The sequence below is a fragment of the Erythranthe guttata genome, chromosome 7 (genome assembly GCF_056151865.1).
Source record: "Erythranthe guttata isolate IM_541 chromosome 7, IM_541, whole genome shotgun sequence".
Lineage (NCBI taxonomy): Eukaryota > Viridiplantae > Streptophyta > Magnoliopsida > Lamiales > Phrymaceae > Erythranthe > Erythranthe guttata.
This window is the reverse complement of record NC_142539.1, coordinates 975210-988020: the sequence shown is the minus strand read 5'-3', so window position 1 is coordinate 988020 and position 12811 is coordinate 975210. Positions and strand designations below refer to the sequence as shown.

Genomic DNA, 12811 nt, shown 5'->3' with positions numbered 1-12811 from the left:
TTTCTTTTGGGGTCATTTTTTGTTTTCCTTTTGACTAAATGCCCCTTTTCTCTCAAGTCGTCACTTTTTCCTCTCCATGACTCACAATTTTGCCTATCTTTTTTATTTACTTTATGGCTTAATTAATTATGAGAATTGAAACCACCTCCCTATGGTAAGATGTAATTAAAAACTCATTATTTTTAATAAATTACATCAAGATCCTTGAAATTTGTAAATTTCTTACATTCGCCCCCAATAAAAGGGTGTCAATGTAAGAAATCTACAAACTGCGGGGGTGAATGTAATTATAAAAACATAAAGGGGCTTTTTCGTAAATATCATTGACAATTAAAAGAAGTTATTATATAATCATAAATAAATAAATGTGTGTAGTATAAAATAAATGATATCGTCGATACTACACTTGATGAAATGCATTATGTAATTTTTCATCTTAAATATATTAAGTGCAATATATGTACGAATTTATGCATGTGTATGGGACAATAGATATAGAACCTAGTGAAAATTCAGTGAATGTGCCTACAACATACATAAATAAATTATGTAAGAAATCTAAGTATAATGTAATGTTTCCATTTATTTAGTACAATGAATATTAATTAGTACATTGGATTAATGAATTTGGTTAATTAGTGAAGATCCCTAACAACTCCACTTTGAAAATTAAAGAACATGACAAAAAAATTATTAAGGACAATTAATTAAAGTATGCATCGAACGCGGATTAAACATGTGACTTCTCTCAAACACATTATTCAACAAAGTACAAACAACAATTGTGCCTACATTTTTCAAATTCTTGATACTTTCAAGAAATATATATAGAGACAAAATTGTTGTGTTTGTGATTATCCTTTCCTTATCTTTTCATTATCCTTAATTAATTAACACTAAATTTAATACACATGTATAGCGTAAATTATGGCCACCCCTGATGTAATGTCAAATTACAGAAAAGTCCTACCGTTTGGGTAACTACATGTATGCATCCATCTCCTCAACTATGAATCTTCTTACGTGTCCATTCTTGCGGCGTTAAATTTAGTGGAAATTACTAGATTATGTGAAATATTCTTCAGTTTGTAGCCGTCTCCCGTTTTACCCCATTCAAGTCCCCCATTTTGAAACAATATATATGATCATAAGATGTGTATCTTGACTTGTAGATATCGGATTGTGATGCATCAGAAACTGCATTTTTGCACAAAAACGAGTACAAACTAGAGAAAACTCAACGGAATCTAGACGATTGTGTCGAATTTGACATCATAAGGATGGACGTGTAAGAAGATTCATAATTGAGGAGAATAGTTGTAATTACCCAAATAAGAGAGTTTTTTTTTTCGTAATTTGACTTTATCTCATAGGTGGCCGTAACTTACCCCGTATATATACACACATTGTAAATATAAAGCATTTTGAGTAAAGAAGGAGAAAAGATTAATTAATTTTCAAAAGAGTTGGAATCTTGAAATCCTAGTCAATATAGAAAATCTGATACTCCGGAAAGGCAACAGTTTCTTTTTATCTTTTTCCTAAATTTCATGCTACTACTTCAAATACACAAAATTAAAGTGTTTTGTAAAAGCAGCAGAAAGATAAAATCTTAAATATTATATTTTATTATTATAAAAAAACAAAAGTTTGTCTTTGAATGAATGTAGTACTCTAAACGAACCGAGTCGAGTCGAGTCAGAGTCGAGCTTCAAATTTATATGTGATATTGATCTGATAAGCAATCAAGTCGAGCTCGCACGAGCTTTGATCAAATCGAACATGACCCATGTTCGAATAACTTGATTTTTATTATATAAGAAAAAAACCGAACTCGAGTCGAGCTTCATATTTAGCTTATCAAACACACACACACACACACATATATATATATATATATATATATATATATTCCCCCTCCCTATATCACATAATCACTGCCTATAAATAGAGATACCAAAGTCCCACAAATCTCCCACACTTGTTACATTACATCTCTCAAAAACAGCAATGTCAGCACCACCACCAAAAACCCACAACCACCACCACCACCAAGAGAAGGTGGCGGCGGCGGCGGCCTTCACACTCTTCGAGCCAATCCTAACCGACACGGGCTTCACACTCCTCCAGCGCAACACCGCCCCGGCAGCCCAGCCAGGGGAGCGGCGTGGCCGGAAGAAGCAGGCTGAGCCGGGGCGGTTCCTAGGGGTCCGCCGCCGGCCCTGGGGCCGGTACGCGGCGGAGATAAGGGACCCCACGACGAAGGAGCGGCACTGGCTGGGCACGTTCGACACGGCGCAGGAGGCGGCGCTGGCGTACGACAGGGCGGCGCTGTCGATAAAGGGCACACAAGCAAGAACCAACTTCATATACACCACCGACCACAACACCACTTTCCACTCCCTCATTTGGAACCCTTTCGACCAGTTCCACAACCCTCTCCATCAGCCGCCGCCGCCCCCACCACCACAACAAACCAAGCCGCCGCCGCCCGTTGCCCAACCAGATCACGACACGTGTCATTCACAACATGACAGCACGAATTCTGGGTATTTGCTGGACTGCATTGTCCCGAATAACTGCCTGAACCCTTCTTCTAGCAAGAGGGTTTCTTCGTCGGAGAATAATAATAATGCTAATCCGACGACAATGTACGAGGATTATAATCTTCAAGAACTTGGCGGCGGTGGGGCCCACGCGCAGTGTGGGTTGGTGTGGGGCCACCAGGAGGAGCAGCAGCAGCAGTGCTACACGTGGGAGGAGGAGACGACGATGAGTTCTAACTCATCATGTGAGCTTACAGCCATGATCAATGAGCAATATTCATTCATGGTTGAAAATAATAATAATAATGAAATGTGTGATCAAAATAATAATAATATAATTAGGTTTGATGAAATGATGATGATGATGCAAGATCCAGCAGCCACTAGTTTTTACCCTTGTTTTGGGGATTCATCGCTTGATCACGTCATCGGTCATTCTCTTTTTTGATTGGTATGTATTAGTAATCATTTTTATTTTATTATTAATTAATTTTCAGATATATTTTTATCTTAACGTCTGCTTCTTCTTCTTGAATCTTGATCGTTATTTTTTTTAATTTTCATTTCTTTAGGCATTTTGTATTTAGACTAGGGTTTTCTTCAAGATATAAAAATATATATATAATGAAGATGTTGGAGAAAATGGATGGATATATGTGTATATATATAGACTATAGTACGTACGTACGTAGTTACTCCTGCCATATACACATATATATATATGCATATGCTGCATGTACTTAATTTACTATCACGTGTAATTTACTTGCGAGAAAGAAAAAAATGCAAGTTTTTCGGAAGGTTCAATTTCGATCCGATCTATTCGACTTGCAACCCTAGCTAGTACTAGTCATATGATCTCAAGCAAGATTCAACCTTTTTTGAATTCTCACATATATGTATATGCATAATACATCCGTGAGAGATAACTTATAATTGACTATAAATAGTAATATATAGAATTATTACATGTGACTGTGATAACTGATATATACATCAATGAGATTGCTTCTTGACTAAAAATAGTAAGATTGGATTTAGACAGGAATATCTAAATGCCATCATCATGCATGTATATAATATATATCACATTAATTAGTACGTACCCAAATATATATATATATATATATATATATATATAGAGAGAGAGAGAGAGAGAGAGAGAGAGAGAGAGAGTCACTGTCTTGTCAAATGTTTGTCACAATAAATTAATTTGTTTCAAGATAATTGGAAATAAAAAGAATATGGTGCAATTGTAAGCTTCACTGTATGTGTGAATGTGTGTGTGTGTGTCTATATATATAGTTAAAAGGTTGATGTATTTCCTAATAATTATTTATGAAAGAAGGGAAAGAAAAGAAAAAAAGCATTGTATTCCAAGCAAATTAATATTTAACAAGACAAGTGCATATTCTTAAATAAATACAGAGAGAGAGACAGCAACATAAAATTTGCTTCTATGAGTTTATAACATATAATTAATTGGCTCCACAACAAATCCCCCAGACAAAAATGGGGGAAGATCGAAGAAGAAGAAGAACATAGTCAACTTGTGAAGCTCGACAAAAGACGGACGACTTGTACACAGACAGCAAATTCCACGTCGATCGGTCGGTCGAGAAATGGTACGAGGATATATGTTATAATAACAATCTTTTCCGTTCCGAAAAAGATATATCATAAATAGACACAATAACAACAACAGGAACAAGAACAAGCTCCAAATAAAATTGGAGAGCGCAGTGATACAAAATATAGCCTAGGCGGGAGTTTCGAGTTTCGATTTGGTTTCGGTTTTCTTGTTATTCCAAAAAAAGAGCTAGATTAGGGTTTCGCAAAAGATCTTTCGAGGGATGATGTATGACTTATTCGGAGATGATGATGATGATTGGGCCCATGGGAGTGATGGCATTTATAAACACGGAAAATCGACACAACTACAGCTGTTCTAATTAAGAAGGATCGAGAAATTTGCTGAAAGATTTTCACCAATAATTTAATCCTTCGATTTTAGCTTTTGATTATGCACCGCCTGGAGTTTTGCCACTGCCGCCGCCACTTGAAGAAATCGAGCCCTGTGCAGAGTGATGAATGCTCGACTGAGTAATGGGCCCGCTTTTTGAGAGCATAGAGCCGACTGAAGCGCTCGAACTTTTAATGGAAGAGATTTGTGATGAGAAGGTGTCTCTGCTGAATGTAGAGAGAATCTCGGGCCTTAAATTTGATGACGAGGATGATGGAGCTAGAGTTGCGTTTGTGGACCCCACTGGGTAAGGAGCAACTGGCATGTCGGTGAGGGACGATGCTGAAGGACTGTAGCTCAGAGTTTTCATCGGGTGATCGAATTTGCACGAGGGTCCGAATTTGCACATTCCATTTTGTGCATAGTGAGAACAAAGAGGCGCACCCTGGAAAAAGTAGTTCGTGAAAAAACTTTAGAAACGAAAGGCGCAACGCTCAACAATGAATAGTTTAAATTTCGTCGAAAGTTAAATATATATATATATATATATATATATATATATATATATATATATATGCGAGAGAGAGAGAGAGAGAGAGAGAGAGAGAGAGAGAGAGAGAGAGAGAGAGAGAGAGAGAGAGAGAGAGAGAGAGAGAGAGAGAGAGAAGTGAATGTGCTTACCGGACGCAACGGCAGACCCATTGCACTAAGTACGAAATTGCCCCTCGGCACACTCCACTCCGATGGATGGTGATATTTACACGTAGCACCAAATTTACAGTCGCCGGTCCTCAAATAATATTGACATTCTGGTTGACCGGGTCTTTCCGGAAACGCGTGTTCCTTTTGACTGCTACTTGACTGGCCGGCAGAAGTAATAGGCATGTACGGGCCCGCGTAGGCAGTTGCCGAAGGAGAGAGCTGTGTAATTCCGTAGATTTGGGCCCCACCAACTGGGGGTTGATTGCTCGAGGAGGCCAGAGGACTAGCAGGTGTCTGTACCAAGAAACGTCCACAATTTAGCCAAAATAAAAAATAAAAAAAACTTATCTTGGTAACCAAACGAGGCCTTAACAATGTAAAAAATCTCGAGATCGAACGAAAAAGTTGCAGCTACACATACCTGATAAGGAGTCCAACCGGGAACATGAACGACACCTGGAGGGAGGAGCATTGGACCGTAATTTCCAGGAACATACGAACCGGGAAGCATGGCAGGCCTGGCGATAGGCCAATTGCCTTGAATTACGCTGTACTGTTGAGAAGATTGAATCGAAGGAGATGGTCCCGTTGGATAAACTGGTTGTGTGGGACCCGCAAAAGGGCCGCCTGGACCAGGGGGTTGGGGGGCCTGCGGCATTTGTATCCCTGATGGCTGGGGGTGATGATATTTACAGGTGACGCCGAATTTGCACTGCCCTGTTTTTGCATAATACGAACATTCCTTTTCCCCCTGCAAACGGGATTCTATTAGTATCCATACGAACAAAAAGGAAAAAACATAATTTTTTTCGTAAGAATCGAACCGGTCTTAAAGGGTATCCGTAGAAGTTCAGTCCGGCTGGCGCCGAAGATCCAAGTCCGTGCTTTGGATGGTCGTACTTGCAGGAAGTACCGAATTTGCACATCCCAGTCCGCATGTAGTACTACAAGGAATCGAACGTTGATTAAGAAGTAGACGGCACTTCCATTCCAACGAGTGCAAGTAATTCAATATTGTAAAGATTAAATGCTTGATGCTCGTGACAGCGTAATATGTAACAGAGATATAAATGCTCGACCCTAAACCCCCTCGTTTTTTTATATTCGGGAAATCAGAATCTGGGATAAAATTCTTGAAAGAAGTATCCACAGGAAACAACAGACTGAGACAATAACCAGACGAAGCACCATGGATAATAAAACAGTGCTTAGTCTTCCAAAAATCGAGAGGATAGAAACGAACTAATTAACAAGCACAGCATACTTAAACAGAGAAGGGAGTCGTTTGAAGAGCAAAAAACGGAGCAGACGAATCGGTATATTAGCATTAACAGAGAAAATACACTTTCATTTCCAAGAATTAAGCCTATAGAACTACTGCAGAGTTAACATAAGCATCGTTTAGATAATAAAGAAATCGAGAAAGGTCAAAAACGAAAAGCAGTTGACTAACAGAAGTTCCACCATTTTGAAACCATTTTCACAACATCAAGAAACCAATGAAGACATTAAGTATACTACCACGTCAAGGCGATCACGTTTTTTTTATTACGTTTTTGCGTAGAAATTGCGGTTACATTGCATATACACGCAACTATACACATTGCATATATGCCCAAATTTACATTTAAGTGGATACCTGACAGATAGGCTGGCCGACGCGTTCTGGGTACTCACCTCCACCAGCTCTTAAAGCTCCCATTACCTAAATCATAAAAGCGAAACCCACATCGATTTAATGCGTGTTCAACAAAAATTGAAACGATTACTAATTTTTTTACATTTTTTTCCCAATTTACCCTCTACTTCAATATCATCAAAAAAATTATTTATAACCCTCACTAAAAGAACAAAGACTCCATTTTTACTAGAATTTAACATCAAATCGTGTAGAACCCAACTAATTCTCTTCAATGCATGCGCACCGTATCGATTTGATCGACCGGTCAACTAAAACAAGACACAATTTTGACCCCAAATCCCACTAATTCAACTCAATGCATGCTTAACCAATTCATGTAAAAGCATCGAAAGTTAATAATTTTCCCGATCTATTTCGCTTCTAGACGCCACAGATTCCCCATCGAAACAAGAAAGATTACATTTTTGCCCAAATTAGCAATCAAAGTCGTACGAAACATCTCGAATTTACTCTCTTTAACAAACGATCGCCACAACAACAAAACAATTCGATCTTGCCGAAATAAAAACGGGAGCTTTACCATACTACGGTCACGAGGATGGTTGAACCTGCACCTATTGCCATATCCACAGAAACCAGTCCTCAAATAATAGATACAATCGGGCTCATCGGGCCTCTCGGGGTACGATTCGGGCCCGCCTCCAAGGCCTAATTGCCACATAGGCTCTGCATTCAAGAATTAACAGACATCAAACATTTGATAAATCAACATTTACAGAAGCTCGAGTTCAGCTCAGTTTAAACATAAAAACACCAAAAATCGACTGAAATTCAACCGAAATTCAGATGAAATTCAAATGCAACTTGCCTTCGAGCCCCGTCTCTCCGCCCGGGGCGGCCCATTCCGCCACCGGATCCACCTGCACTGCCTCCATTGCCTGGGTCCCACCGTACCTCTCCATATATATTCCCACTCACAGAAACAAAACGCAGACACACACACACACACACTCTCTTTCTCTCTCTACAAATATATATTTATATCGGACGGTATAAATATTTTATACAAAACAAGTATTTTGAAAAATATGCAGAGGTATATACAGAGGTATAGACACAATCACGCACAGTTCTGTGTGATTGTGCTAGAGAGAGAGAGAGAGAGGGGTTTGATCGAGAGAGGGGTTTGGTGGTTTTAGAGAGAGAGAGAGAGAGATGGAGGAGAGAGAAGTTTTCTACTTTCCAGTGGTCTTTTTTTTCACACACACTGCGGTTTTATATATTTCACACTCACTGTGTGTGTGAGATTTTTTGTGCACTTTTTGTGCGTTTTCTTTATTAAATTTATATTATATTATATTATTGATTTCGTCTTTTTGTTTGCTTTATTTTATTTTATTTTATTCGATTTTCTGAGCTTATTTCTTTTTGTTGTCTGTTTTTTTGACAGTTTTATTACGCGCTTAGTACATTAATCCCCACTCTTTGTTGTGGCTTATGAGGCGGTTATTTGCATGTGGTTTAATGACTAATTTGCCCTTTTAAGTGTGGGACAAATTTCATACTATACACACATAAACAAACATGTGAATATATTTAATATAGTTAAATTAAACATCTATTAATTAATCCAGCCGAGACTAGTAAAATCTTATTAATTTAGCGAAATATTAAATTATCGAACTAGTAATTAAGTACCTTTACACCGAGTAAGAACTGAGATAAATTATTATTTAAGCGATATTATTAATTTATCGAGGTTCTACTGTAGTAATTCATTACCCACAAAACTTAATTCATAAAAATAAAAGAGTATTAGTTTAATTTAATTGTTAAAATAAAAAAATATATAGATAAAAGAATCACTTTTCAATCCCACTTTTGATTTGCCACCAATTGAATTAAAGTAATTGTTATTGGTTTATTACTCAAATGCCATTAAAGTTATATAGATGACCATTTTGTGGTGATCATAAGAAAGAAATTAATCTTTCCTTGTATAGAAAATAGGTTAGCCTTTAATTGTTGATAAAGAGCTATTTCCTTTTATGGTAAAAAAAATATGGATATTTCTTTTATTATAAACTAATAGTATATGCTTTAGTTGTATTTAATCTAAACCTCTTAATAACTCAGCCCACAGTTTATTTTTTCTTTCTATTTGTTGTTTTATGATTTACTATATACAGAAAAATCTCGATAACTTAATAATTTTACTTAAACAGTAATTTTTTCTGGTCCTGACTTAATAAAAACGTACTAAATTAGTAGCTCGATAATTTAATATTTCCACTGAATGAACAAATTTGTTTATAAATAGTTACTAGTAAGTAAATTGTAAAGTATGAATATTTATTATTCTTTGTAACAAAAATTGTGGATCAAAGCTATATTTGAATTGTAGACCGTAGTGGTCACCATGGTGAGGTTTAGTCAAAGGGCATTTTGGACAATTCCTATTAATGAATATAATAATGATCTAAAAGGAAATGGGATGCAGAAGTCAGGGGAGAGTACACATAGTGTCCAATGCAAACGAGACACGTAGCATCGAGCCCCATTACTATGTGACTTCAGCCAGCCCAACGACGTGCTTTTCGCGCGTGCAAGCCACGCTAGTGTTAATTGAACAATTTTCAAATTTTTATTTAGTTTTATATGAGAAATTGAAATTTGTTGTCGATGCTAAATCCGGTCAAATATATCGACTAAATTGTACATCTACACTCAAATACATGTACATATATATACACACACACATATGGTGGTGTACGTGAAAATGTACAATCATATCGAAATGTATTTTATGCAATTTTACTATAAAGTTTATTGAACAATTGATAAAGCTTATTTGCATAGCTTAATCACACAGCTTAGTTACATTGACGATCAACAATTTAGTTAAAATAAACCGAAAATAACTTAATCTTTTGTGCTTACGTCACCACCAACATTACCATCGTCATTACCGAACAATTCTTAATATTTTTTCTTTTTCGTTTCCACGATTATTATGCTACAGCGGAGTGAAGGAGTGTAACCGAAATCGTATGTGTGTGGTTACGTAAGTGTGTTTAAAGGTGTGTTGTGTGTGTGTGTCTGTATGAAAGAGCATCGACGATGGCAACGACAATGAGCAGTAGTGGAGCCGATTTGACGAAGTTCAGCAGAATTGGACGAAATCTGACAAAATGCAGTTAAATCAGATGGGATGAAGGCAAGTCTGAAGGATATAAGATTTTTAGCAATTTGCAAAAGTCCGATTATCCTAATCCAAAAGGCTATTAGTGCACATAACTACATAAGTATTTAGCAAATTGCCCATTAGACTAATGGCTCGGTTGTAGGGCAATTAAAAAAACTCGAGTAATTGAATTTGAGTTTTTTTTTCCTTCTAAATAAGTAAATCATTTGATGTATTTATTGTGAAAATAAAACCAACGGCTGATATTTGATCTTCAAGAAGCTGATGGTCACGATCCATCTAGTGAATTTAATTGTCTTTTATCTCATTACAGTAAAAATAAAAATAAAAATAAAATAATTTTCTTCATTAAAACATGTGAATGTGGGTAGGTGTAATGTCAATAAATGCTATTCTTTAGTCCTTACCGGCAACCTTTTTGATAAAAACAAAATGTAAAATCTAAATTTAGTTTTTGGTTTTTCTTTCTTCCATACAAGAATTAAATTTAAATAAAATAAAATAAAATAAACCGGAAGAGCAAGTGAACCGGTAAAAAAAGAGGAGTTTGACTTTGGCAGCAAAAATAGAATACGTGGCGGACAGATAATGGGTGGGGGGAAACCGTGCTCAAATTAGCATGCGTCGGCGCATCGTATATTTTGTTATTATTATTGCCCCCAGCAACAAATCTTTGGGTCCCACCTTCACACTTTTACACCTTATACTATGTGTATTTATATATTAATACTATATACATACATGTAGGTCCCTCAAAAGTCAAAATTAATTTGGACCACTAAATCGGAACCTGGTAGGATTGTCAAACAAGTTGGAATATGGTCATGTAAGTGATGCAATCTATAAAGTATTCGAAAAATTGCGATTAATGTCAAATTACGAAAAAACCCTTATAGTTTCATTTTCATCCAAAATTTACTTATTAAAAGAGGGGATTTTTCGTTAGACAGTACATAATTGATGGGTGATTGCAATTACTCAAACAAAAGAGGTTTTTTTCGTAATTTCATCTTACTTCAGGGTTGGCTTGGCCGTACTTTGCTACAAAAGGCCTCGGCTTAATTCTCTTCTCCAAGCTGTACGAAACCTTCAAAACAAACGAACGATCGAGCCCCGTTTCATTAACGAAGAAATCCATGGCAGATGTCATCTTATCTAATGATTTTTGTCATGAAGTTAGGGTACTTCCCGAAAGCCTCCATAATCTCGTTTCCGAAAAACCCCGTTTCTTATAAGCTGCCACCCTCTTCTCCCACCCCGATCGATTTACCCATCACCGTTAATACATGAAGTGCGATAATAAATTGCAGTTAAACAACCCTTTTGCAAAAACAATTGAGGGGTAAAATGGTCAGAAAAATAAAACAGTTCTTTCTGGTTAAATTGTCAATGTCAAACTCTGAGCAAACAAGAACCAAGATTTGGACATAATAAAAATGAAGATTTTATGAAGAATGCAATAACAAATTCTGGCATATTCCATTTCAAACATATAGCTGAATTTCGAGATTAACAAACACCAATCAAGATCGAATGTATTACAAGAAGCAAAAAATTTAATTACTCTTCGAAATCGCCAATAATTCTTTCCGATACATATCAACTAGCTCAGGGGCAATTTCGTCATAGTACAGCACATACCTCTTCAAGAAATCCTTCTCCGCGCACTTGCACATGGAAGCCAATCGGGAGCTCTTGCCTTTACTGATCAAACCGCTTTCCAACAACTTTTTATAAACCAAAGATCTCGGTTTAATTCTTTTCTCCAAGCTGTACGAAACTAGCCCCGGTGCACGCAAAACGAAGGAATAATCGAGCCCCATTTCGTTAACGAAGAAATCCATGACACCCGTTATCTTATCTAGTGATCTTGTCATGAAGTTAGGGAACTTCCCAAAAGCTACCGTAATCTCGTTTTCCGAGAAACCCCACTTCTTATAAGCCTCCACCCTCTTCTCCCATCCCGATTTACTCATCACCATTAACACATGAAGTGCTATAACAAACGACACCCTCGACGGATCTAACCCTAGTTTCTTAACATCCTCCACGGTTTTCCTAAATTTTCCCGAATCTTGATTAATTACTCTCGGAAAGTGCTGCAGCAAGTACACGATTCTCGAGGAGGGGGCCCCCGCCCCCTTAAGGGCCTCGACGTTGGGCAGCAATCGGGACTCGAGGTCGCAGCGCAGTGCCTCGGTGGCGAGTTTTAATTGGCTGAGGCATGTTCCGTTTGCGTCGAACAAGCTCTTTATGTAGCTGAAAGTTGGTTTGATGTGCCCATCCAAACTCCTGCAGGTAATACAAGGCGATAACAAGAGAATATTTTTCACCTGAGAATCGGAGAAGCCCAAACATTGGAAAAATTGAATCTTGGGCAAAAGGGAGTTGTTAGGGTTGCGTAGTATAATGGTGGGGAATTTTCTAATTAGACTTCCGATTTGATCTCCGGTGAAACCATGGTTGTTTAAGAAAGCGACGACGGCGTCTGGTTTCTCCGGCGAATCGAATTTCAGGTACTTGGAGGCCGAAAAGGCCTTTTCCGGCGAAAATCCTAACGTGTTTATCAGGTAATTGACGGCGAACGAGTTTCGATTTTCAGTTTTTGAGGTGGATGAAGATGACGAAAATGGGGTAAATCGAAATCGACATGGATTTCTGGTGGGTGAAAAAACCCTACTGTAAAAATTCCTACGAATTGAAGCTATGTACGATGAACTGAACATCAATTCAAATCGAAATCACCTTTTCTT

The 12811-nt window shown here is 37.4% G+C and overlaps 3 protein-coding genes across 3 annotated transcripts; 1 reads left to right on the top strand and 2 right to left on the bottom strand.

The window, feature by feature from the left end:
• Positions 1-1962: 1962 nt before the first annotated feature.
• Positions 1963-3133, top strand: PUCHI (Integrase-type DNA-binding superfamily protein). The gene is made up of 2 exons (XM_088820875.1): positions 1963-2832; positions 3119-3133. Exons 1-2 carry the CDS (start codon positions 2011-2013, stop codon positions 3131-3133), a joined length of 837 nt encoding a protein of 278 aa, XP_088677001.1. The 5' UTR covers positions 1963-2010.
• Positions 3134-3915: 782 nt separating this feature from the next.
• On the bottom strand, positions 3916-8179 carry LOC105978085 (Zinc finger C-x8-C-x5-C-x3-H type family protein). Its single transcript, XM_013003500.2, has 7 exons — positions 7722-8179; positions 7434-7579; positions 6851-6916; positions 6036-6155; positions 5633-5962; positions 5191-5505; positions 3916-4954 (listed from the first exon to the last, which is right to left on the bottom strand). Exons 1-7 carry the CDS (start codon positions 7813-7815, stop codon positions 4568-4570), a joined length of 1458 nt encoding a protein of 485 aa, XP_012858954.2. The 5' UTR covers positions 7816-8179; the 3' UTR covers positions 3916-4567.
• A 2778-nt stretch (positions 8180-10957) lies between these two features.
• LOC105949273 (uncharacterized) lies at positions 10958-12807 on the bottom strand. The gene is made up of 2 exons (XM_012972562.2): positions 11700-12807; positions 10958-11378 (listed from the first exon to the last, which is right to left on the bottom strand). The coding sequence occupies exons 1-2, from the start codon at positions 12782-12784 to the stop codon at positions 11369-11371; spliced, it is 1095 nt and encodes a 364-aa protein (XP_012828016.2). The 5' UTR covers positions 12785-12807; the 3' UTR covers positions 10958-11368.
• Between the last annotated feature and the right edge of the window lie 4 nt (positions 12808-12811).